The 26,758-nt window shown below is 37.9% G+C and overlaps 1 protein-coding gene across 6 annotated transcripts in view; it reads right to left on the bottom strand.

The window, feature by feature from the left end:
• Positions 1 to 5,529: 5,529 nt before the first annotated feature.
• Positions 5,530 to 26,758, bottom strand: part of FERMT2 (FERM domain containing kindlin 2) — a 78,832-nt gene continuing 57,603 nt past the window's right edge. For 2 of the 6 annotated variants that reach the window (XM_012757998.3, XM_012758000.3), the window contains 10 exons: positions 24,507 to 24,641; positions 23,406 to 23,455; positions 22,082 to 22,206; positions 13,450 to 13,556; positions 13,097 to 13,318; positions 10,764 to 10,787; positions 10,215 to 10,235; positions 9,233 to 9,357; positions 7,992 to 8,133; positions 5,530 to 6,786 (listed from right to left, as the gene is read on the bottom strand). In XM_012757998.3, the coding sequence (XP_012613452.1) occupies positions 6,613 to 6,786; positions 7,992 to 8,133; positions 9,233 to 9,357; positions 10,215 to 10,235; positions 10,764 to 10,787; positions 13,097 to 13,318; positions 13,450 to 13,556; positions 22,082 to 22,206; positions 23,406 to 23,455; positions 24,507 to 24,641 (1,125 nt within the window). In that variant the 3' untranslated portion in view covers positions 5,530 to 6,612. The remainder of the gene's footprint in view (positions 6,787 to 7,991; positions 8,134 to 9,232; positions 9,358 to 10,214; positions 10,236 to 10,763; positions 10,788 to 13,096; positions 13,319 to 13,449; positions 13,557 to 22,081; positions 22,207 to 23,405; positions 23,456 to 24,506; positions 24,642 to 26,758) is intronic. The other 4 variants (XM_012757999.3, XM_012758002.3, XM_012758003.3 and 1 more) reach the window with 2 other exon arrangements.

The following is a 26,758-nucleotide window of genomic DNA, read 5'->3' as shown; positions in this document are numbered from 1 at the left end:
ATGTATCTTTTTTTTTTTATTTTTTTATTTTATTTTTTTTGAGACAGAGTCTCACTTTGTTGCCTAGGCTAGAGTGAGTGCCGTGGCGTCAGCCTAGTTCACACATGCTATGTATCTTTTGCAACTAGATTTTTTTTAAGGCTGACATTACAGTGTGATTCATCCAAGTTGTTTTGTATAATGGAATTTAATCATTGCTATTTTAATTCCACTGTAGGACTGGATTATAATTTATCCATTTGACCATTATAGACATTTGATTGTTTCCAGTTTTTTGCTATCATAAGTAGTGCACCTGCATATTCTTGAGCTTTGTCTCGGGGTGTGCATGGGCAAGCTTCTCCAGGGTGTGTACGTGCTCAGCAGTGGAATTCTGGGGTCATAGGATACATCTGTAATTTTACCAGACAACGTCAAAGTGTTTCTGAAGTGCTCTGTTCCAATTTATACTCCTACCAGCAATATATTAATATATTCCAATGATTCCACATTCTGGCCAATACTTGATGTTGTCAGACTTTAAATACTTTACTAATATGGCATATGTGAAACTGTACTCTAATTGTATTTAAAATCTCCCTCTCCATCTTCCAGAATACTAGTGAAGTTAAACAGTTTTTCATAGGTTTATTGGCCATTTCAGGTTTGCTTTTTTGTGAAATGCCTATTCTAGTGTTTTGTCCATTTTTACATTCTGAATGCTAATCCTCTGTCAATTATGTGTTTGCAAATATCTTCTCCCCATTTGATTTGCCTTTTACTCTTTATAGCAGCTTTACAGTTCTTATTTTAATGTAATGTTTGTACTTTTTGTGTCCTTAACACACAAAATCTTTTCCTAATGTCATATAAATGCTCTGTTATTTTTTAAAAGTTTTGTGGTTTCGCCGTTTACATATAAGAATTTAATCCAAGGCTGGTCATGGTGTCTCATGCCTGTAATCCTAGTGCTGTGGGAGACCAAGGCAGGAGGATCGCTTGAGATCAGGAGTTCGAGACCAGCCTGAGCAAGAGTGAGACCCCATCTCTACTAAAAATAGAAAAATTAGTCAGGTGTTGTGGAACTCACCTGTAGTCCCAGCTACTCAGGAGGCTGAGGCAGGAGGATCACTTGAGCCCAGGAATTTGAGGTTGCTGTGAGTTAGGCTGACGCCACGGCACTCTACTGAGGGCAACAGAGTGGGACTCTGTGTCTCAACAACAACAAAATTTAATCCATTTGGCATTGATTTGGACTGCTGCATACGTATAATATATGATGTCGTGGTCCAAATTATTTTGTTTCATAAAGATGAACACCAGCACCTTTCGTTCAGAAGCTCTTCCAAGTGCAAGTGTGCTTGTGGAGTCTGGACTTTTCCCTTACTTTAGTCTTCTCTGTGCCAACATTACACTTTCAAGGTAGTTTTTTTCTTTTCTTTTAAATACTACTTGCTATTTGGTAGGGCTATTCCCCTCACCTGTGGTATTTTTAGGAGTGTTTTGGCTGTTCCTGGCCCTTTGCTATCCTGTTTTCCAAATGTTTCTTCTAAGAGCTAATTGAATTTGCCATTATGCAGGAAGATAGAAACAAGGTTGTGTAGATATTCCCATCAGTAAACCTGAGAGTCAATGTATTCACTTGAATTTTACTTGGTCATACAAATAAAGCTCACAAAATTTACATATGAGATGAGAATTTTATGCTTATAAAAAGTGTTCTTTTTATCATGCAGTATCTATAAACCATATTAATACAGATATGAATTTAAACCTGTTTGGTTGGTTGTGCTGTTTGTAATCACAAATTTAATTAACATTGAACTTGGACTACTTCCTTGAGCAGTAATACAGATAATGCCTGACCAATGAAGCTACATGAGACTATAATTAGATCTCATGAAATAATGGTCTCAAATTATTTTAAGTGCGTGTAATTTTTAGCAATACACAGGCCTATGCACAAATATCAGAAAGGAAACTCAACTGGGAGTGTGTGTATGCATGTGTGTATGTGTGTGCATGTGTGTGGGCAGATAACTGTTTACTAAGGGAATCAGAGACTTTTAATGTATACATTCAGCCTGGGAAACTTTGTATTGTTTATTAAATAAAACAGAGCAAACAAGAGCGGAATCCGCAGTGGGAAATAAGGTCAGCAGATAAGGTTTTTGGCTACTCTGTATCCTGTCCTGGGAGGCTCTGCAATCCACTCTGAGAATTGCATCCCCCTTCCCCAGATGGCGAGTTTCCCATTTCCTGTCAGTGGTCTCCCCCGCCTCCCCCGTTCCTGAGCTGCCAGACCCAAGCAGTTCAAACAGATAAAGTTGCAGTTAATTTGTTGAAAAGCGCAGAGCTCTCCAGTAAACAACTTCTTCCTGGATATTACTTTGTAGCGATGACTGGGACTCTATCAGTAGAATAAGAGTTGGCTCAACTTCTTATAGTACCATGTCCATTAGGTCTGCACCCGTACGGTCGGTCAGCCCAACCTTGTCTTTCTGGAGCAATTATATGGCTTACAAAGAGAGGATGATGATAATAGCTACAAAAACGTTTTGGGATGAGAGGGGGGTGTCAAGTTTTTAAAATTTTTTAAAATCAGCACCTACATTTTTAGAATAAAGCAGAGTATAGATGGCATCTGTGTGCATGGTCAAGCATTCAGTATCAGTGATGACAGTGTGAATAAAAGTTCCGTGAAACGGAATTTGGAGGAAAGAGACTGTATTTCAGTGAACAGGTTGCAAATCTGGGAAAACTCAGCCCCTGGTGTAAAAGGAAGGTGTATACTGGGGACACCAAAGAGATGGCTGGCGCTTTATAGCAAAATTCCCGTGCAGGTTCCCTATCAGGTCTGTCTATGGAAATGGAGGATTGAAACTTGGTTGGTTCTGATTGGTCACTGCAGCTGAACCCTGGTTGGCTGACACAGCTGAGCCCGGATTCGCCAGGGCAGGTGAGCTCTGACTGGTTGGTTTCCAAAGATAAAAGATGCTGGTTTTAGGGAAGCTCAATAAATGTGTGTGACCCCCAACTCAGCAAACGGCTATTGGGCAGTATTTTATATTTTGGCCCAGGTAGCCACTCAGGATCCGTCTTGAAAGGCTGGCTCTTTCAGGTTCGCATTTGTTCACAACAGTATGTCACAAAGGGATGGATTTCAGAAGCCCTATGCTTATACTTTGAGTTATCGAAGTGGTGCGTAGACGTTTACCATGTTTTAAGTGATTGGTCTAAAAACAGTTGCATCCCTTGTCAAACTTAATTATAGGGAGTATAAATTGTTATGAAAGGCATAGGATGTACAGAGGGTAAGAAAAAGTTTTGAGTAAAAAAATAAACCCTAACATTTTATTGAAAAATTACTATATTCAATGTAGCCAGTGTGGAGGACTTTAAACATTTTATTTAACCCTGTTTTTTGTTTTTTTTCCCTAGATATATGATGGGTCAGGGAACCAGGTTCGCTTGATCCCACTAATCACTAATTAAAATCACTGTTACAAGCACCTTAATAAGACTTAACATTAAAAAAAAAGAGCAAAAGCTACGGTATACAAAAAGGAAAAAGTCACTCTGCCAGATCTTTGTTTTTTTGCCTGTGTATGAGCAGAGTGGTCAAGAACTGCAAGTGGCTTTTACAAAGTTCACATCCCTAGCTCCATACTTTTGAAGTTCAAGGTTGTATAAAAAATTTGTACCGAGTTAAGATTACTGATTAACTACATCTAACCTGCTGATTTAAGAGAAAAAGTTGGAGGGAAGCTTGATGTCCTGTTACCAGCACCTTCATGTCCACATGAACTTGAATCACACAGGGCAGAAACGTGAATCTAGGTCTCTGGATGCCCCAGCCAGTCTTACTAGTCTTTGTAGAACGGCCACTATCCTAGTAAGGTTCTTCAGGATTCATGAAGGGTTTAACACTACTGGGTAGGGAGATACAAACCTGGGTTCCACTTCTAACTCTTCTTTGGCACAAATTATAGCTGTGTGACTTTCAACAGGTCACTTGGTCTCTCTGAGCCTTATCTATAAAATGAGGGTACTGGATTGTATGAATCCTTAAGAGAGAATATAATAGCACTAAACATAGTTCCTAATGCATAGTTGGTGTGCAAAAAGTTTCCTCTGTATTAAACTATTATGCTGAAGCTATAAAAATTCAAGGTTCTAATAATTCCTTGATTTCTAAAATAAGCAATATTATATACAATAAATAAATGTGTTAAGTGACCTCTAAGTAGAAATTATGGCACTCAGATCTAGTCCTCAAAGTTGCAGTAATTTATTAGGGGCAATAGGATATATTCAACTATAATAAGGATGATTGCTCTTAAGTTCCACAAAAGGACCAAATTCAATGGCAGTTCATGGGAGGTAGAGAACATTTTTGGCTTTAAGGAAACTTGAAAGAGCTTATGGAAGAAAGAGCACTTGAGCTCTTTCTAAAATGCTAAACAGATGAGCTTTGGGCAGGAAGAAGACATCCCAGGCTTGGGGAAAGATAGGAGACGTGTGCGTGCAAAGTGTCAGGAGAATGTGAGCTGCCCAGTTTGGAAGGAGACGACTATTGGGAGATGATGAAAATGTGAGTTGGGAGGCCACAAAAGACCTCTCAGCCCTTGACTTTGGCTTTTATTCCTGTAGAAAAGAAGTCAGAGTGAAATGCAGCCAGTGCTGTGCTGAGGCTGGATTAACCACTTCGGCATGGCACTCACCGGTCGCGAAACCTTGCCCACAGCCAGCACTCACAGTCCACACGACAGTTTGTGCTGTGCATTGACGATGAATCCGTTTTGCTCTTGTGTGATGAGGAAAGCTTTAAAGCACTGAAAGCTTGTTTCACTTTACAGGCAGCTTTACTTGTCATGTAAATTAGAATAGGTAACACTTAGATATATGTTTTCATTTCGTTATTTTTAAAGATGAGGGAAGGGAATATATTATTTAAAAAAAAATTTAATGGGAAGGAATTCTTAAAAATTTTGCAGTAAGGCCTGTCATATGGCTTTACAGTACAAAGAAAAGCCAAGGAGAACATGATGAAAGCCTTGCTTTAAGAGACAGGCACAGGACAAAGAACTGAATTTGGGTGATGGTGACAGTAATGACAAGAGAAAGGTGCAAAGCTGTGTGAGGGAAAAATTAACAGGAATTGGCCTGATTAAATGCAAGGGGTAAAAGACTGAAATTTTGAGTCTGAGTGATGACAGCAGTAACTGGCAGTAAATTCATAAATGTTTTTTTTTTTTTAAACCAAGATAATTTTGCTGTTTATACCAAATTCTTCTCCAGTCAACTTCTGCTTATAACTACATTTCTAACATTTAGATATTACACATCCATTTTTAAGTATTAAGAAGAATGAGGGGTTCTCAACTTAGAGATATTTTATCTCTTGGAGTCTTTTATCAATCTGGTGACTTTGTAGTACTAGCCAGCTCTCACAACACAAGTAGGCAAAGTGTTTCTCAAAGGCAAAAGTTCATTTCCACAAAATCAGTGCTGTGTAAATATTAGAAACAAGGAGTACAAAAAGAAACATTAAATAAAAGTTTTGCTTTTATTTAAAATAAAATGCATTTATACAGTCTTTAAACCATGAGTTATTGGACAATACTGGTAAATCCACCCCTCCCTGGCACCCTTTTGGGCTATGTGAGCTAGGAATTTTCTGACTAGCACCAACGCAGATTGTAACAGCGCAACAGACTAGAACAAGGCCAGTCAAGGCATTAGAGTTTTAAGGACATTGTGGTAAATCATGACCATAATTAAGTCATTCTTAATTTAGCAGATATTAAAATTGCATATTAATTATATCTTTTAAAAGCATTTAATTAATGCAAGATGCTACATTTAAGCCATTTGCTAGTTGTGAGTAGTTTTAACAAAACTGTACAATTTTATAAAATTTGTGTTTGTACATTAGTTACACAAAATGAATACTTCATAGACCTTTTACTTCATATTGTAATGCAAAAGTTGCATATTTTAGGCAGACAGTGAATATGCTGGTGAATACTAAAAGTGTTGTAATACAATATGGTGTAAAAATAAAAACACAACAATATACATACATGCTTATTCAAGGACAAAAATAAACCAAGCATAACGGACTAAAAGCATTTTCCTTCAAGGTCAAACAATGATACTATTTAAATAATTAGGCATCTTTTGCAGGCCTGATTTGTTGCGGGGGGGATCAAATGGCTACCAAAAGTAGGCTATTTTAAAATATGACATCAAATTAAGCATACATTAAAACACATGCATTAGACATCATAAATAGACTTCATATAAGTAAGCCCTGGGTAGCTCTAAAGTAGATGGCTTGTTTCTTACAGTTTGGCTAGCTTAATCAGTGACGGTTTGCTGCTGATTTGTCCACTATCTCAGTTTTCGATCCATGGCCCTAAGGGATATGTGCCAAATAGACCATTTATTGTATCATGATAACAGATTAATAGTCGTGCTTGTTTAGTGCACATGTTAACTGTTTGATAAGGCAAAAACGTTTTCATGATAAAATAAAATTCAAGCTTACTTTATTAAGCAGCATGTAACAGACAGCTTTAAAGTTAAATATTGTTATGGCTGTGGAGTTTCATTACACAAAATTTCTATTCACACCCAACCACTGGTAAGTTTGTAGAACATCTCTTCATCTAAACTCTCATTTTGGTCTTTTGCACGTGTTGAGAGAAATATGTAGCCACCAATGAATTCATGAACCACTTTGCAGTCTACTTCAGTACAAATGAAGGACAATCGTACTTCATCTGCAAACTCTACTGTAACCTGGAACAAAGACAAAGAACTATCAGAAAACTTGAGGAGGCTATGTCCAAGAGAAGTTACTATGCTGCTTAAGAATACTTCTTGATCCTCAAATAGTTACTCTTTTAAAATCCTAAATTAATACCTTTAAGTCCAAAGGAACAGTATCAGTTTAAAAGGGGGTGGAAAGAGGGCTAATAGTTTTTTCTTATGAAAAGGAAGACTGAATGCAAGGGTTTAAGGTCATTAAGTTCCCAAATGGTCTCTGGTGATTCAATTAATGAGAATGTCTCTTCAAGTCCTGGAGGAAAACCCACTTCCTGTGTTTTATTTAATATTTGCTTTAGATATTTAACCTTTAGGTATCATGTTTGAATATTTCAGAAATATGAGACTCAATATATTAAGTGATGGGAATTAATACAAATCCACTATGATCCTAAATGACTTATTAGTAAAAGGTTCTATTTATTTTATTTGATATTCATGTACTCCAAGACTAGGGACAGCATAATATATAGCGGTAAATGTGCCAGGTTTTAGTTTGAATCCAGATTCTGTTACTGGGTACGTGGTCATGGACAATGATGGCCCTTAGGCCTCTTTTTCTTTTTTTCCTTAGGAGATGGGGTCTTGTTCTGTTGCTCAGGCTGGAGTACAGTGGCATCATCATAGCTCACTGTAGCCTCAGTCTCTCAAGTAGCTGGGACTACAGGAACGTGCCACCATGCCCAGCAACATTTAAAATTTTTCTGTAGAGATGGAGTCTTGCTATGTTGGCCAGGCTGGTCTTGAACTCCTGGCCTCAAGAGATCCTCCCACCTCATTTGTAAAGTACTGGTAATCCATTTACCATAGAAGGCTATGATGATTTTTATATTAGGGGACAAATGTAAACATCGAGTAGCATTCCTGGCACAGAGCAAGCATTTATCAAGTATTAATAGTAGCTGCTATTAAGAGAAGATGGGATGTATCTATTATAGAAAGACAACTTTTAAAAAGGCCAGGCAATATTCTAAACAAATTATTATGTCCTTAGAATTTTAATAACTGGGTTAGTTATGAAACAGGCAAATTTAAGTGAGAAACAAATAGCCAACCATCGTATGTACTTTAAGAGGTAATGGTACAAATCATCTTCAGAATTTATAGGCCTTTTATTCTGAATTTACTGATTTTTATCAGAAGCACTATACTCAAATATAGCATCTTTATTAGCTTACCATTTTGATTTCCCAGTTTACATTCCACTGTTTCATGTTGCTGAAACGCCATGTTTTAATTGCATCTCCTGTGCTCGCATCCATCCTAATTAGTCTGTTGTATGCAATTCCAATAAGTTCTTCTTTTTTCCCCCCTTGGAACCTACAACATTAAAGAATACTTAAAAACATGTTTGGGGGCCGGGCGCGGTGGCTCACGCCTGTAATCCTAGCTCTTGGGAGGCCGAGGCGGGCGGATTGCTCGAGGTCAGGAGTTCAAAACCAGCCTGAGCAAGAGCGAGACCCCGTCTCTACTATAAATAGAAAGAAATTAATTGGCCAACTGATATATATATAAAAAATTAGGGCCGGGCGCGGTGGCTCACGCCTGTAATCCTAGCTCTCTGGGAGGCCGAGGCGGGCGGATTGCTCAAGGTCAGGAGTTCAAAACCAGCCTGAGCAAGAGCGAGACCCCGTCTCTACTATAAATAGAAAGAAATTAATTGGCTAACTGATATATATATATATATATAAAAAAAAAATTAGCCAGGCATGGTGGCACATGCCTGTAGTCCCAGCTACTCGGGAGGCTGAGGCAGAAGGATCGCTGGAGCCCAGGAGTTTGAGGTTGCTGTGAGCTAGGCTGACGCCATGGCACTCACTCTAGCCTGGGCAACAAAACGAGACTCTGTCTCAAAAAAAAAAAAATAAAAAAAAATTAGCCGGGCATGGTGGCGCATGCCTGTAGTCCCAGCTACTCGGGGGGCTGAGGCAGAAGGATCACTCAAGCCCAGGAGTTTGAGGTTGCTGTGAGCTAGGCTGACGCCACAGCACTCACTCTAGCCTGGACAACAAAGTGAGACTCTGTCTCAAAAAAAAAACAAAAAAAAAAAAAAAAACAAACAAAAAAACATGTTTGGGGGAAGAAACATCATGCTGGTCTGCTTTTCTTCAAGATAAGTGCTCTCTGACCCTAAAACAAAAATGCTATTCTCTTATGAGTAAAAACAGAAATGCAATTATATTTTGGATTTTTTTTTTTCTTTTTTTTTTTTTATCGTGGACGAGGTTCTGGGCCCCAAGAGCGGGGGCCCCGGAAGTCGCCCTATATTTTGGATTTTTAATGTGAAAAAGTTTAGAAAATGTAACATTCTTTAAATTTTATTGTAAATGTTTAACTTCTAATTACATGAAGTATTAATAGATTAAGCAAAAATGCACCGATTAAGGTTTACACATAGATGCTTAGTAGAACCACTGACCTTGCAATGAAGTGTGTGATGCCAAATTCAGGTAATGACTGCCAAGCTTGAATAAATCTCATTTTGGCTTCGATTAAACTCATCTGAGCTACATTCTGATGGGCCTCCAAGATTCTTGCCGTTATCTAAACATAATTAAACATCACCTTTACCATTAGACATTATTCTTTCATGGTAGAATCAAGACAAAAAAGATTTCAAAAGATTGAATTATGCAGTCTTCCCCAAAATCATATACTGCAAGAGTTGAAATTAGGAAATATCTGAAGCTACATTTGGGGATTTTAATAATGATGACTGTCAAAATAATAATTCTTAATTTCAGTTTCCATATATCAAGAAACAAAGTACTGGCCAGGCACGCTGGCTCACGCCTGTAATCCTAGCACTCTGGGAGGCCGAGGTGGGAGGATCGATTGAGCTCAGGAGTTCAAAACCAGCCTGAGCAAGAGCAAGACCCTGTCTCTACTAAAACTAGAAAGAAATTAATTGGACAGCTAAAAACATATAGAAAAAATTAGCCAGGCATGGTGGTGCATGCCTATAGTCCCAGCTACGCAGAAGGATTGCTTAAGCCTAGGAGTTTGAGGTTGCTGTGAGCTAGGCTGATGCCACGGCACTCTAGCCAGGGCAACAGAGTGAGACTCTTTCCTTTTTTGTTTAAGAAACAAAGTACTAATTGCCATATTTGAGGCATATTCTAATACACATATACATGATGAGCCTTAATTAAATTTAACACCTATATATGATCAGAACAAATACCTGGAATACAAGTTTCTAGTAGGAATATTTGTTGGCAGCTTTAAAGTACCTGAAAATTTCTAAAGGAATTATTAGAAAAGTTATTTAAATTATGCTCACTTTGGGACAGCTGCTCACCAGGGATGAAAGGGATGAAATCCATGAGGGAAGGTTGTGACTATGGATTTTAAATTGTTAATTAACTTTTTTTTGTTTTGGGTAAATATAGAGAACTTACCAAATCTCTTATATAGCCTGGCTGTAGATGGCAATGCGAAGAAAGAAAAAGGAAGCAGAAAGAAAAACAAAGAGGCAATCAGAAAAAATGGCAATGAAGCAAAGAAAAAGTTGCAGTAACCTGAAACCCAAAATTCCAGCCAAAAACCATGCAAAATATTACTTCAGGTGGAAACCAAGCAAAGTAAATGCAAGAATGAAAATGAGGAAGCAGTAATTATTTTCCATTTAGATACTGAAAAACATTCCACATTATTTTAGAATGTTAAATGTTACTAAAAAATTAAGGGTAGAAATTTGTAGGGAGAAAATAGTAAGAGCAACTACATGTACCTTCCCCCTTCATATACCAGTTCTTACTGGTTAGGGTAAAGCTAATTATTTTAGTAGCTAAATAAAAATTAATATTCAAAAAGCCTTTAACGTTTTCTCAGATTTAGTCAGATAATATCCATGCACTGCTTTTTAGAATAAGAAGTTGAAGACATAAATAAGTGCAGTGCCCAAACTGTTTCTTTTTTTACATAAGAAAAGCAAACCCCTCAATTACCATCTGTTTTTTGCATCCTTTTTCCTGGAAGGAAAAATAAAGAGATGCCATACACTATACTAGAAATTGTGGCTATAAATGCATTAGACATTTCAATTTGGATTAACATATAGAACAATTCTTTTCTTTAAAATTTAAAAATCCATGGCCAGGTGTGGTGGCTCATGCCTATAATCCCAGCACTTTTGGAGGCCAAGGCAGGAGGATTGCTTGAGGACCAGTTTGGACAAACACAGTGAGAACCCATTTCTAATTAAAAAATTTTTTTCAATTAAAATCCAGTTTGAATGTTATTTACTTTAAAATAGCAAGTTTAGTTAATGTATGTATAATTGTAGGAAATTAAAGTAGATTAAATATAAACAAAGGTTATACTGATAGACCCAAAGGAAAACCATGTGTTTATGTCCTGGCTAGGAAGAACGACCCTGCTGCCTGCATATCTTCCTGTAGACTTCAGAATGTCATGGAATTCATTTTAACAATTACTGAGCATGAAGTCCAGTGAATAGCACAGTGCCTGACATGCAGGAGCAACTAAAACTTCTGAGTATCAGCACTTATAATACATGGTCCCTCCTGACCTTCTGGGAACAATTTAAAGTCTAGTTAGAGAAAGGAGGGTTAAAAAGAATGTGCATTTGGTAAGATGCCAATGTGGAAGACAGATGAGAAGGATTCCTAACCACGGACCACACACTGTCAGTTAAAGATGAGTGAAACATCATTTTTGTCCTGAAGGGAATTTTCAGTTGACAATTTCCAGTCAAGAACTCAGGAGTAGAAAACTATCATTTTAAAGGCTTCTGAGAAAACAACTCAATAAACAGTTGATAGGGAAACCATTTGGCAGTCCTCACATTTATACTTTTTTTCCTGATACCTAATAGTGAAATGATAAAACTGCTAAGATTTGAAATTATTCACTGCCTTTGAAGGCAAACTTTAGAAACAAGTTTCTTTACAAATAATTTAAAAATAAAAACTGAAATGAAATTAGTACTTGCTTTACTTTCCCTTTTAACTTACAACCTACATTCCACAAAGTTCCCAAGGGCAGCATTTCCTCCATTCCTTACTACTCCCACATCGTATGACTATGGGATAAACAACTTCTAGGCTTACACCACCTATGAAATTTAAGGACAAATACTTTGTGATTAAAACTTCTGAACATTTCTAACTGATTTCAGACTCACATAATAAACATTATATTTAAAGTTAAGGAATTAATAAATGTTCTGAGTATTTCATTGAGCCTTTTCAGTATGTTTTAAAATTACTGCTAAAAGATAAAAGCGAAACTAGATAAAAATGAAATATTTATTTTAAAGGTCTTCTTCCCCTGCCCACCCCACCTCTAAACTGAAGCCTTTTCCTTTTATGGCTGATATTTGGTGTAGAGAATACTGGGGCTATCCCAAGTGAAACTCCCCTGCAAAGGACCTTTTTATGTTGTACTGAAGAACCATTTTCCTAAATAGCAATCCTTTTATGGTATTAATTTCCAGGAAAGGCATTCTAAATAGAGTGGACAAAAGAGTGAATTTCAATGAAAATCTACCAAACTTTGTAACCTTGTGCAAAATTTTGGTTAGGTTCTATTAAAAAAAAAAAAAAAAGACACTGTTAAAATGTAGACTGCTCCTACCCTCGTAAAGTTGCTTTCTAAGGCTGGAAAAGTCCACTTCAATAGCAAGAACAGGTATTACAGACTTTTGTTGGGAAATGCTGGCTGTACTACTTTGTATCACATTTGCTTAATTATATAAGGAATAAAATCAAATGAATTAAAAGCATTAAGAACATGTTCAATTCTCTGAAATGTTTGAAAGAACATCCTGTTAACGAATGATTTCAAGTTGTTTAAATGTTCTCCACTATTCCACCTCATTTATTCTATTAAAATTATAAAGATTTTTTTTAAAATGACCAATTTAAACTGACTGAAGTCTACTTATTTCCTGAAGGTTGAGTAGCCCTTACCTGAAATGCCTGGGACCAGAAGCATTTTCGATTTCAGAATATTTGTGTTATAATTTCTGGTTGAGCACCCTTAATTTGAAAATCTGAAATCCAAAATGCTCCAATGAGCATCTCCTTTGAAAGTTATGTCAGTGCTCTCAAAGTTTCAGATTTTGGAGCATTTTAGATTTTCACATTAGGGATATTCAACCTGTATTTTATATTCTAACCACTTGATATTAAAGTAAAAACTACCAATTAAGACTAAAAAGTTTTGTTTAAGAGGAGAAACTAAATTTAAAGTATACATACAAAATTATAAAACAAACCAGCAGAAAACACTAGATGAAGTAAAACAAATCAAGTACCTGCTTGTTCTTATACTTTTTTAGATATCGAGGAGACACCAAACATTCAGGATTTATATCAGTTGTGATCTGCTCTGGTATTAACTGAGGATCTGGGTTTAAATGCTGCATCTTCAGAAAGGAAAGAATATTTTGCACTTCTAAGTTGTAAGAACTGTCCGCCATGGTCTTGCCTTTGGAGGCTAATCTGCAGGCTGCCATCCAGTGTGCGTACTGCTTCTCCTGTCAAAAGAAACAGTGATGTGTGAAATGTATCACGTGGCGGGTCTTTCAAGGACAAAATTTAAAGATGACTGATCAACTCACATAAAAAGCAAAGAAAATTGGGGTGTACTTTTAACTGGAAAACTTACATTGTCACAACGAAGCCAGATTTCATTCATGCCTTCCGCAACTGGAATCAGGAGTTTAATGTTAAATTTTTGGCCTGAAATGTTTACATCTGGGGTAACTTCACATCCTGTAATAAAAAATTGTAAATATTAAAATAGTTAAATTTACTTTTAAGAAATGTCAAGCCAATACAAGCAGTCCTCATTTTGTGGCATCTTAACATGTTGAATTTTGCCACAGTATTTTAGAAACGCATCTGCTATAGAAGGTAACATACACTTACATACTTGGAAAGTTGGTGCGAAAATAATTGGTATTCAACATTTTGCGTTATAGGCAAGTTTTCAGGAAGATATTTATGGGTTATAAGAATTCATGCAGGCTGGGCGCAGTGGCTCATGCCTGTAATCCTAGTACTCTGGGAGGCTGAGGCACATGGATAACTCAAGGACAGGAGTTCGAAACCAGCCTGAGCAAGAGCAAGATCCCCTCTCTACTAAAAATAGAAAGAAAGAAATTGGCTAACTAAAAATATATAGAAAAAATTAACCGGCACAGTGGTGCATGCCTGTAGTCCCAGCTACTCAGGAGGCTGAGGCAGAAGGATTGCTTGAGCCCAGGAGTTTGAGGTTGCTGTGAGCTAGGCTGGTGCCACAGCACTCTAGCCTGGGCAACAGAGTAAGACTCTGTCTCAAAAAAAAAAGAATCCATGGAATCAACTCTGGTAAGCTTTAGCTGGGGGCTTTACAGAAGTGAATACAGATTAATTGAACTAGGTGTTAGATAATGGCATAATGGCTGGCATAAATAAGCAGTACCGGTCCTTGCCTGCGAGAGTGGCCACTGTGTTGGTGCTCTGGGGCTTGGACCCTGGCTAGCCAGAAAATAAAAAAAAAAAAAAAAAAAAAAAAAATAAGCAGTACCAGTATAACAGAGAAACGCTTTGCAATCAGAAAGACTTGGGTTCCATATCTTTCTTTACCAAGTGGTAAAGAAGCATAATTACGGGCAATTTATTTAACATCTAAGTTCAAATTTCCTGACCTTACAGGAATGCTATGAGGATAAGTTAAGATAATGTGCATGTCAAAGCTCCCTAAAGCGTATTCCAATGGTTTGCATTTAGTTCATGTCACCCTCAATGTCATATGATCATCCAGTAGAATCTATAAGGAAAACTTTAAATTGTTAGCAGGTCTTGCTGTCATAATTCCTTTTGGCACAGAGAGTACAATGAATAATATAATAAACACCCCTATACCCAGAAGAAATAAATGTTAAAATTGTCATTTTTCTCTCTCCACAGTATTAAAATAGAACACTTTAGATAAAGAAGAGGTTCTTTTTGTTCTCTCCAGAAGCAACTCCTGTCATGAATTTGGTGGACTCCCACTCCCCTTTGTTTTCTTTTTTTTTTTTTTTTTTTTTTTGAGACAGAGTCTCACTTTGTTGTCCAGGCTAGAGTGAGTGCCGTGGCGTCAGCCTAGCTCACAGCAACCTCAAACTCCTGGGCTCAAGTGATCCTTCTGCCTCAGCCTCCCGAGTAGCTGGGACTACAGGCATGCGCCACTATGCCCGGCTAATTTTTTTTATATATATATATCAGTTGGCCAATTAATTTCTTTCTGTTTATAGTAGAGACGGGGTCTCGCTCTTGCTCAGGCTGGTTTTGAACTCCTGACCTTGAGCAATCCGCCCGCCTCGGCCTCCCAAGAGCTAGGATTACAGGCGTGAGCCACAGCGCCCGGCCTCCCTTTGTTTTCTTTTAAAAATATTTACTATATATAAATAGTTCCTTTTATAACACCTCTCATACAAGCTTTAGAAACAATGACAAAGTTATGTGGTGATCTGTTTAACTTGCAAAGTTAAAACAGATGTTTGAAGATACACAATCTTTTGCACAAATATCATTAATAATTAAAGAGAATTTAGAGTATATGATCATGTAATAATTAGGCCTCTTTTACCAGGATAACTAAAAAGGGAGAGACAAAGTGAGCAGTAACTCAGGTACTAGCATAGGAGCATAGGCACTTAACTGGGCCACATCTCAAAACTTTCATCCCGTGCCACCTCAGTCACCAACTTCTATAGCAACAGCTGGACTTTGTCAGTTACCCAAGTAGTATACCTTTGAAAGGTTAAATGCAAACAGCCCATTCTGATAGCAATCTCCAATCCTAACTCTCATCAAACTCTTTGAGGGACACTCTCCTGCAACCCCTTGACTTTCTCCCCACCAGCATGTTTTCACCTCTCTCTTCTCCCCTGGTCCAGCCTGTACCCCATTCACCAGCTATCACCTCCAATTCTCTAGACTCACTGTCTTGACATTATATATCCACTCAGCAAAACCTTAGCCCACGTTCATTCTATCTATTTTTTACTTGCCTACACTAAGGCTGCTCAGTACTGTGAGAGGGAAAGGGGGAAAAAAAAATCACAAAACTCAGCAGACAGGTTTCACTAGAAATTCATGGAGCTCAATCTGAACTTGGCCCTTCACACTTCCAACCCTTCTGTGTTTATATAGGCATTTTCAACAATGTCTATTTCAAATCTTCTCAGACACCCTACAATGCCACTCATTCCCAGGGGACAACTTCACCTCTTGTGTCTCCAAGGAACAGAAAGCCAGAAGAAGTGAAGTCCGTCAGCTTCCTGCCACCATATAAGCTAAACCTAGCTACACTTGCTTCCACACAGTGGAAGAGGTGTCCCTCCTCCTCCAGCTTTCCTGTCCAACTGGGCTGTTTACTTACCATCCCAGGAACCTTGCTCCATCACTGAGATCCTCGATCTCCCCCAGATACTAATATTTCCTTCTTCCTGCTGTCACGTTTCCATCAGCTTCTAATTTCCTGAGTGTCTCCCATCTTAAACCACAACAGACTCCTCTCTTCTTCTCCACTTTATACCTCCTACTTTGGTTACTGCCCTCTTTCCTCCTTCCTGTCATGAATAAAGTTCATTAAACAGCTGTCTTTGTCTCAATGACTTTACTTCTCAATGACTATACTCTGCCTCCCATACTCAAAAAGCCACTGAACTCTACTTGCTCTAATCAGTATCACTAACCACTTCCACATAGCTACAGTGTTTCCCCGAAAATAAGACCTACCCATAAAATAAGCCCTAGCAGGATTTCTAAGCATTTGCGCAATATATGCAATGTATCTGCACATCCCATGCATTTCATTGCAGAGCGGTAAAGACGACGAGCAGCCCTTCTCATCTGGCCCATGAGAGCTCTACTGCTGGACATAAGAGATTAAGGCCAGTGGTTCTAAACGAAATAGAGTTGCAAGAAATTCAGGATGGAATTCGGGGTTTGGAGAGTTATGATGATGTTCCAGAAGATGACTTAACTATATTTGAATAAATGTAGATTGTTGTACCGTACTTAAAAAAAATAACACATTCCCTAAAAATAAGCCCTAGGGTGTCTTCTTGAGGAAAAATAAATATAAGACCCTGTCTTATTTTCAGGGAAACACGGTACATACTATGGAGGCTTAACTATCTCACTTCTCTGTGGCATCTGACACTATTGACTATACCTTTAGAAACATTTACCTTAGCTTCCATCATACTTCATGCTCATGATCTGCCTATGCATTTTTGTTGTTGTTGTTCTTTCATAATCTCCTCTTTCCTGCCCTGTCCCTTAAACATGGGTATTCTGCAGGGTTCTTCTGTTAGCCTTCTCTTCTCATAAACAACCATTACAATGGCTACATTTACATTAATGCTAACTGCTACCCTATCAGGGTCTGTAGCATGTATCTCTCCCCCGACCCAATGGTCTATAGGCTATCTCCAAAAAGATATTCCACAGGCATCTCAAGTTTAAAAACTCCCCAAATTAATCTCATCTTTCCCCACACTCAGCTCTTTCTTTTACATTCTAATCTCAATATCATCCTACCCATCCAATTACATACATGAGAAATATGCCCCCCTCCTTAGCCTCCTCCCATATCAATCATCCAGTCTGTTGACTGAACTTCTCAGTGTCTATTCAACTTGCCCCCTTTCTCCTTCTATATTGATTCTCTTAATTTAGATTACTATCATCTCTCTAAAATTACTCCTCCATACCATAGCTGGTAGAAAATATAGATCCTGTTATTTTGGTGTTAATAATCTTTCAAAAGTGACATTTCCCTGCTGCCAGTTCAAAAAATAATCTCACCATTTTTATCAACTAATTTCTGCCAGTTTCATCTGCTAGTCCCCATGTTAGCAAGAATCAGATTCAATAGCTATAAAGAAAATATTCATCCTCCCCCTTCGATTCTATGTTCCAGCAGCACAAAAGCCCCTGCAGTTGCTGATGCTTTTCTTTGGACCCTTTTTTTCCCTTTTTTGACATGGGATCTCACTGTGTAGCCTAGATTAGTCTGGAACTTCTGAACTCAAGCAATTCTCTGGCCTGAGCCTCCCGAGTGACTGGGACTACAGGTGCACACCACCATGTCCTGCTCTCTATGTATTTCTGCACAACAGTCTTTGCCTAGAAGGCTCTTTTATTAATTCTCCTCTTCCTTCCACAAATCTCAATTTCTCTTTGGATATTAACTCAGACATCATTTCCCATGGAGCCTCTCCACCCTCACTGCAGACTGACTTAAATAGCACTCTTATCCCTTGTTCCTTTGACTCTTTACTTACTTTTTTAAGTACTATTTATTGCCCAAATTGTAATTCTTTATCTCCCCAACAGGCCCTAAACACTTTGGAGGTTGGGACTGTAACTGATTCTTCCTTGTGTATCTAGTACCTAGTACAGTTTTCAGCATAAGAGTTTAATTAGTATTATTAGCTAAACTGAATTGTTAAGAACTTCGTATTATGGATTTCTATGGGGATTTATATAGCATCTAGTCCCCCAACTCTCAGAGAAATGTACTGAGGTCCACATAGGCTATCTTTCCAAAATCACAGGGCTTGTTCAGTAGCAGAGCAGAATCTGGGCCATCTGATTCCTAGTCTAGTGTTATCGGTGTGATATGTGGAGAAAGTGCTCCTTTGGGGACTTGGGAGAGACAGGATGAGAACTGAGAACAATTTACAAGTTTATTGCTTCCATGCCAGGACCTGACTTCTTAGTCATATAGGAAAAAGGTTAGGAATGTAATGGAGACAGTAAGGACAGGGGCCAGAAGACTCTCTAAGTCAAGAATGGATCATCTAAGTTGGTCCTGGGCAGCTGGAGAGGGAATCAAGAAGAAAGCTGCATAAGCTTAGACATAAAATCTTTAAAAAAAAAAAGAAGAAAGCTGCAGTGGATTCTGAGAGACCCAAAAGTGAAACTCACGTGAGAGGTAGGCAGTGAGCCTAATTTAAACTACAGGATTCCAACACATGAGAATAGCAATTCTCTACCCAGGGCTGAGCAAGGTTTTCTGTTTTTTAATGTGTATAACTGTACAGTGACAGTTTAGATGGCTACCAGGCAAAATTCATGTATTTGGTTACAGACTTGACATTTTGTTGAAATATACTAAAGTATCCTAATGTACAATCTACAGTCATGCACCACATATCATTTTGGTCAATGACGGAACCACAACTACAACAGTAGTCCTGTAAGATTCTAATGGAGCTGAAAAATTCCTCTTGCCTCAAGTGATCATAATATTGTAGTACAATGCATTAATCACATGTTTGTGGTGATGCTGGTGTAAACACACCTATGCACTTCCAGTGGTGTTCAGCAATACAGTTATGTAAAGTACATAATACTTGATAATAATAAATGACTATGTTACTGATTTATTTACTATATTATACTACTTTTATTCATCAGAGTATATTTCTTCTAATTATAAAAAAAAATATTAACTGTAAAAGAGCCTCAGGCAGATCCTGCAGGAAGCCTTCTAGAAGGCATTGTTATTGTAGGAGATAACAGCTACATGTTGCTATTATTCCTGAAGACCTTCCAGTGGAACAATATGTGGAGGTGGAAGACAGTGATACTGATGATCCCAACCCTGTGTAGGCCTAGGCTGATGTGTGTATGTGTGTCTTAGTTTTTAACAAAAAGTTTAAAAAGTAAAAAAATAAAAAAGAAAAAAAAATAGAAAAAAGCTTATAGACTACTATGACAACAGAAAATGTTTTTGTATAGTTGTACAATGTGTTTGTTTTAAGCTAAAGTTTATAGTTACAGTAAGCTAAGGTTAATATATAATTGAATATAATTTTTAAAATAAATTTAGTGTAGTCTAAGTGTACAGTGTTTATAATGCCTATAGTACTGTACAGGAATGTCCTAGGCCTTCACATTCACTCACCACTCATCACCCACAGCAATTTCCAGTCCTGTAAGCTCTATTCATAAGTGTACCAAATGTACCATTTAAAATTTTTTTTATATTTTTTACTGTACCTTTAAAAATATTTAGATACACAAATATTTACCATTGTGTTCCAATCGCCTACAGTATTCATTACAGTAACACGCCGTACATACCTGTAGCCTAGGAGCAATAGGCTCTACTATATAGCCTAGGTGTGCAGTAGGCTCTACCATCTAGGTTTATATAAGTACACTCTATGATGTTCACACAACAATGAAAGTGCCTAATGATGTATTTCTCAGAACATATCCCTGTTGTTTAATGATACATAATTGTACTAAGTAAAATTTAGACCACAAAGCAGGAATATAGAATATAGATCACCTCTGTGTTGTGTCATGTGAAATTATTTTGGGAATCATTCTTGCAAAATGAGTCAGGAGCCCTTTGGTGCTTTTGTCTAAATATAAGTATTTTCATTAAAAAGGCATACTGCTTTACAGAGAATGATATATGTACACACAAAATGTACCCAAAGGTGAGATAAGCTGGGCCACAAGGAATAACTCTCAGAACTGGCCCCCCAAGGGAGGTAGAACCTTTTACAATCAAGAAGCTGGGAAACCAGGAGGCTGCTGCTGTTGGGTCCAGAGCTCAGATATACCTCACTCCTCTCTCAATTCTCTGTCTCTAATCCGTTAACTCAATTCCTAATTCAAGTCTCACATGAATGCATCTGATTAGAATCTAAATCTCACGGGAAATGAGTTTAGAAAATGTATTTTAGGTTTCTGGCCTTTGCTCTAAGGGAAGATATGCAGTAAGAGGACTGTGGAATAGAAAATGAGGAGCTGATCTACTGCATCCTCCACCAAGCATGCCAAGTGCCAAAGAGTAGGTCCCACTTCCCAGAGGAAGTGGTATCTAAACTGGATGTGAACCGGGCAATTTTAGTGAAAATTATCAGCACAAGTGAGAGGTTCATTAACACCCTGCCAGACCAGCTAAACAAAGAAATGGCTCTGCAAAGAAATGAGAGCAGTAGCAGGATGTCCTCCACCTGCAGAAGACCCAGGCCAACCTGGAGAGGAAATTTTCCTGCCACCTGAATCATTGCATGAATCAGCTAAAAGTGAGGGAGTGATGTGTAGAACCAACAGTAGTCACCAAATAGGAAATGAAGCTATAGCTCCATAGACCTGAATGAAAAAAAAAAAAAATTAGGCCGGGCGCGGTGGCTCACGCCTGTAATCCTAGCACTCTGGGAGGCCGAGGCGGGCAAATTGCTCAAGGTCAGGAGTTCAAAACCAGCCTGAGCGAGACCCCGTCTCTACCATAAAAATAGAAAGAAATTAATTGGCCAACTAATGTATATAATATAAAAATCAGCTGGGCATGGTGGCGCATGCCTGTAGTCCCAGCTACTCGGGAGGCTGAGGCAGGAGGATCCCTTGAGCCCAGGAGTTCGAGGTTGCTGTGAGCTAGGCTGACACCACGGCACTCACTCTAGCCTAGGCAAGAAAGCGAGACTCTGTCTCAAAAAAAAAAAAAAAAAATTTAAAGCCAACAAGTGAGCCCTCATCCAGGCTTACCCAGGATGCTGGAAGCAGGCCCGCCAAAGTTGACACAGGGAAAGGGAACGTGCAATCCAAATATCAGCCCCTAGTTTTTAGACAGCTTTGGATTTGAAAAGACAAGAGGAAACCAACGACACTGTTAGCGAGGAGCCTCAGAGGGATATCCTGGGGTTGCCTGGGGAGCCAGGCTGAGGGCAGAGTAAAGACGACAAAACTGTGTAAGGAAGAAGTATTGGGGAAGGGGAAGAACACGGCCAAAGCCTGGTGAGCCAGGAAAATCGAGAGGCTAGGGGATCTGAGTGGGACCAGCCTATCATCAGAGAAGTTGAGGAAGAGAAGTGGGTTGCCTATGAGGAAGGGAGAAACCAGCAAAGCCCAGGAGAAGATAACTACAACATAGTTGAGAATTAGGCAGAATCTGAAACAGATGAGGCGGCAGCCCCTGAAGAATAAGGAAAACCTAAATGTCCTTAAATGCTGAAGATCAGAAAAGAGACACCATAAATTTATTTGACAAATGAGAAAAGCAGACTCTTACATTTCAAATGAGGTCTGCACAAAGAGATTACAGCAAAATATTCATGTGGAACTGAATACTCAAAACTGTGAAAAGAACTAAGTGAAAAAAAATCTAAACATTTAAAAAGTATCCAAAGCAGTAAAGAGACCGCTAAACTTTTTTAATCCCAGGAAGTGAAGTTCACTGACTATTAAGGTCAACAGATATTCCACCATCAACACCAGTCACGCAAGGCTCCCCTTACCTCTGAGGTTCATCTGATGAGCTGGTGTGCCACTGGATTCTTCTTTGCTCTTATAGCATGAAATAGATGTGTCTTTGAAGGTGCACCAATATTGCTTGTAACCTTTCAGAGTCAGCTTTTTTGGCCTATATAACAAATAGAAGTAAAAGAACCACTTTGATGTTGTAATTTTATCAATGCTATATTTTACTAGCAAAGTTACATAATGTTAGAAGTCTGAGGCCAAGTTTTACACATGCTGAAATCAGTTCCCTCTGGCCAGTGACTATAGAGAGTGTTGCTGACTGTGCCCCTCCCCTATCAATCTACTCAGGAAAATCACACAGTGAGTGGGGAGAGGAGGAGAACAGTAGGGCATACATTCCAGTACTCCTTGGTTGTAGCTACCTCATCTATCATTAGCAGGTCACATGAAAGGATAGGAAAAGAAAGGTGAAGTAAACGTCAGTAGTTGGAAGATTCCTAGGTCCCAGGATTATCTGTAGGTTCATGGGTGTCTGTAGGGCTGCCTTTGGAGCTGTATGAAGAAGCAAGTTGAAATGGCATGACTGGAAGTGAGGGAAGTGCTCCTCTCCCCCAGGGATATATTCCAATGGTGACATTAACTTGCCACTCCAATGCCAAATGCAGAAAGAGGACAGAGCAATAATGAGGGAGAGTGCATAAGGAAAGGTGCAAAACATGAAAACGGTGTGCATGGGAGAAATAAGAAGGGCAGGGCAGTAGCACCTGAAATCTTGCCTTATCTCAGAAATGCTGTGTATTTTGAACTCTATGTCCAGCTATATTTATTCTATAATAGTTTTATACCTTCTAGAGTAAAGTATATTCTGTATCACCTCCTTTCCTTTTTCCCCTCTCTGCCTTAATGCCCAGCTCTTCTGATTTGGTGGAATGTAGCTGGACTGTTTTAAAATTTAGGTAAGATATACTGGAACTTTACATAAAATGTTCCATGAACAAATGAACAGAATTCAACAGAATCTTGGGCTCCGAACAAGGAAATAACCACTGGTAATAACAGTTCATTACGTACTGCTTTCAACTGAGGCCAGTGGAGCTGTGCCAACGTGTTACTAAGTTTCAGCATCTATATGATGCAATCTAGGTTTCACAATCTTTTCCAAAGAAAAATGTTTATTTTGAGCACTGTGATTTAATAATTTGGTTATTTTCTCTCATAATTTAGTGTTTATTTAATTGGTAAATCCTCTTACAGATGCATTTGTTAGTCAAACTGACAGTAAATTTTAATAATGTGAACATGACTGTAAAATCAACCTTACTCATTAATATTTGGAATCCTTCCCCCTTTTGTACTTACTTGAAAACTTTAATATAGTCAGCAAGTTCAGGAATGGAAGTAATGTCACCCTAGGGAGAGAGTTCAATTATTTTCTTATTTTTTTAAAAAATTCTTTCTAATGTTAGGTATATGATATCAAGAACCAACCTATCTAATAAACAGAATTACATAAAATATAGATTACAAAGATTTTAAAAACATAATCATGTTACGTGGTCTTATGGACCATACATACATATTCTTCTTGGTATGAAGGCATTTCCACACAGAGTAAAAAGTTTACAAAAATTTGATGAAAATGGCAACTTATACAATCCATAAGAATATATTATGTTACTACTTCTAATACAGTTAAAAATGTTTGTAGCTACATACGGAAAATTTGTAAATCACAGAACCCTGAGATAAGTAAATAAGTGATAAATAAATTATTTATTTATTTATTTTCTGAGAAAAAGTCTCACTCTGTTGCCCAGACTGGAGTGCAGTGCCATCATCATAGCTTACTGCAACCTCAAACTCCTGGGCTTAAGCAATCCTCCTGCTTCAGACTCTTGAGTAGCTGGAACTACAGGTGTATACCACCATCTTCAGCTAATTGGTCTACTAGTATTTTTTGTAGGGTTTCACTTTTGCTTAGGCTAGTGCTGAACTCCTGGTCTCAAGCAATCCTTCAGCCTCGGCCTCCCAGAGTGCTAGGATTATAGGCGTGAGCTACCACGCCCGGCCTAATTTCTCACTTTAAAACCAAACTATGCATTTAAAACTTTTCCTGAGATATATTTTTCTCTTCTTGTGATATTTCATATGTGCAGGTCACTAAAAATGAACTTTACTATAACTTGAGATGGTTTCCTCTCAGAAATGCTTTCCTACCACTTGTAGAAGAATGTATAGTGTATCAAAGATCTATCTTAATATGCTGAAAGTACGAGAGATTAGTACAATATTACTTTAAAAAAAAAAACTTCCCTGGAAGTTCATGAAAAAATTAACATCTGGCTTCTCTAAAGCATTAAATATTTCTCTCCAGCCCTTAGGTACTTTGTGATAACCTAAATCCATACAAAGGAATGCATCAATTCAAACTAAATTAGAAGGTAAAAAGATTCACCCTACCAAAATTGTTGATGTTTTACCCCCTTCCAAAGTAATCTCCAGGTCTGAAAGGGCAGCATCAACTTCATCAACTTCTTTGTCACTGTTGTTCAAATGATTCTCTGATGTCATGATTGACAGCTTATTGATATGATACTAGAACCAGAAATATTTTATTAAAATGACTGTTAAAACTGTAAAACTCTAAAATGAAATTACTATCTGAATCTGTATTGAATAGCTTTTCTTCACCTAATCTGAAAAGCTAAAAGTGTCAGAAACTATTAATAGAATGATAGCAAAATAAAAGGCACGGCACCTGAAATCAATATTCTAAACCTGCTAATAAATATTTATCCCAAAGAACTAGGGTTTTTGTTATGTACAAATGAATTCATAGTTTGGGAGTCTTAAGACTTAGAGAGTTAACTGGTCCTCAATTAAGCTCCACATGAGCAGCAATATTTGACTGTTTTTTTCAGTGTAGTCTTCCCTACATCTAGAACAGGGCCTGGTATCATTGAATATTCAATGAATGTACAGAATAGGCATGAAGTCTTTTGTAGAAATGGATTAACAGTGAATGCCTTACATTACTATTACCTAGAAGGAAAATGATCACCGTTATGTCGAAAGCAAAAGCTCTACTTGCCCCATCCTCAATTTGATGCTCTATATTCTCAGCTATATGCAAGATTATGTTTATATGTGAGTACACACACAAGCACCCATGTATACGTGTGTATATATATTGGGGGAGGGGTAGCACATGCATGCTCAATTAAGCATGCACAGTGAGCAGTGGTAACTACTTATATATGTAGATTGGAAAATCTTTGGGTACAGAATAACTAGTTATTGATTTTAAATACACTTGGGTAAATGACTTAGACGAAATATTAATAATCCATTAGATTTTGATGTTAAGCCTTAAAGAGGTTTTATGCAAAGGTCAGCAAAACTTTTAAATCTAACTTAATTAGTTACCTTTCAAAGCAATAGTAGCACTCCAAATTTTTGAAGTATTCATTTACTTAATACAATCTATTCCTGGGAACACTTAACAAACTAACCTGAGGCCAATTATTAATATCAGTGTTCCTCTGTGTTTTAAGTGAATTTAAGAGTCTCTGGCTATACCTTCAGTTGTGATGAAATGAGATCCATACAGAGGCAGAAACTTCCATGTTCATAAATTATGAATAATGAGGTAGGCTGGGGCCCTCAGGCAGTGGCCCAAATGTCAGAGTATATTAAGAATCACCTGGAGAGTCAGTTGAAAATACAGATTCCTACGTTCACACCCAGAGATCCTGATTCAGCAAATCTGGGGTCCAACCTGCACTCTGCATTTTTACTAAGTGTCTTAAGTGATTATGATGCAAAAAGTCTTCATGAGACATACTGGGAAAATCCTGGCTGTGGATGGGAATTGTCATAAAATCCAGGTTTGCTTTCAAAGGTGCAAGGTGCATGGGATATCTGTTAAGTTTTTATAATACATACTTGGAGCTAAATGCTTTTAAAAACAATGTCACCAATTTACCTACTTTATTTTTTATCCACAGAGTCTCACTCTGTATTACTTTGTTTCTTTTTACTATTGTAAATTTATTTTACACAAGGATCCAGACACCCCAAGAAGAAGATACTTCAGAGTATAGGCTGTATCTCTGAACGAAAACCTACTAGGCATTTTCTCACCATACTTCTAAAATGTCCTTATTCTGGTGCTGCATGGCTCCCTACAGCCTGAGGGGCAGAATGTGAGAAAGCTTCCAACAACTCAAGAGGATTTGTACTCCAAAATCCTCTCATTAAATCTAGAGTTTAAAATGGTCCAAGAGGACTGTGTATGCTCTGAGACTGACAGTTTCCATGATTTAAAATCCATGATCTCTGTGGTGTTTCTATTGTACTGATATGGAATATCCACTACACATTAGGAGGGGGTGGGCTGCAGAATAATGCCACTTCTGTGAGAACACAACTGTTTCCTGTCATTCAACAAATATTTTCTGAGCATCTGCTATGTGCCAGGCACTATATGCATTTGTTGGCTTTAAAAAAACAAAAACAATAAACATGCATTTCTATAATAAAAAAGCAATACTATACAATAAAATCTGTGGTGAAAGTATTATTATTGTATCACTGGCAAAATTTCCACTAGCAAATTTTGAGTTTGTATTCAAAGCGAAAAAAGGATGTAGGTATAATGCCATAACCAAATGAGGGTACTCCCAAAAACTGCTCCAGAATTTAATTCAAGA

Source organism: Microcebus murinus, chromosome 6 (genome assembly GCF_040939455.1).
Source record: "Microcebus murinus isolate Inina chromosome 6, M.murinus_Inina_mat1.0, whole genome shotgun sequence".
Lineage (NCBI taxonomy): Eukaryota > Metazoa > Chordata > Mammalia > Primates > Cheirogaleidae > Microcebus > Microcebus murinus.
Note: the sequence above shows the minus strand (reverse complement) of the source record. Positions and strands in the feature narration are given on the sequence as shown.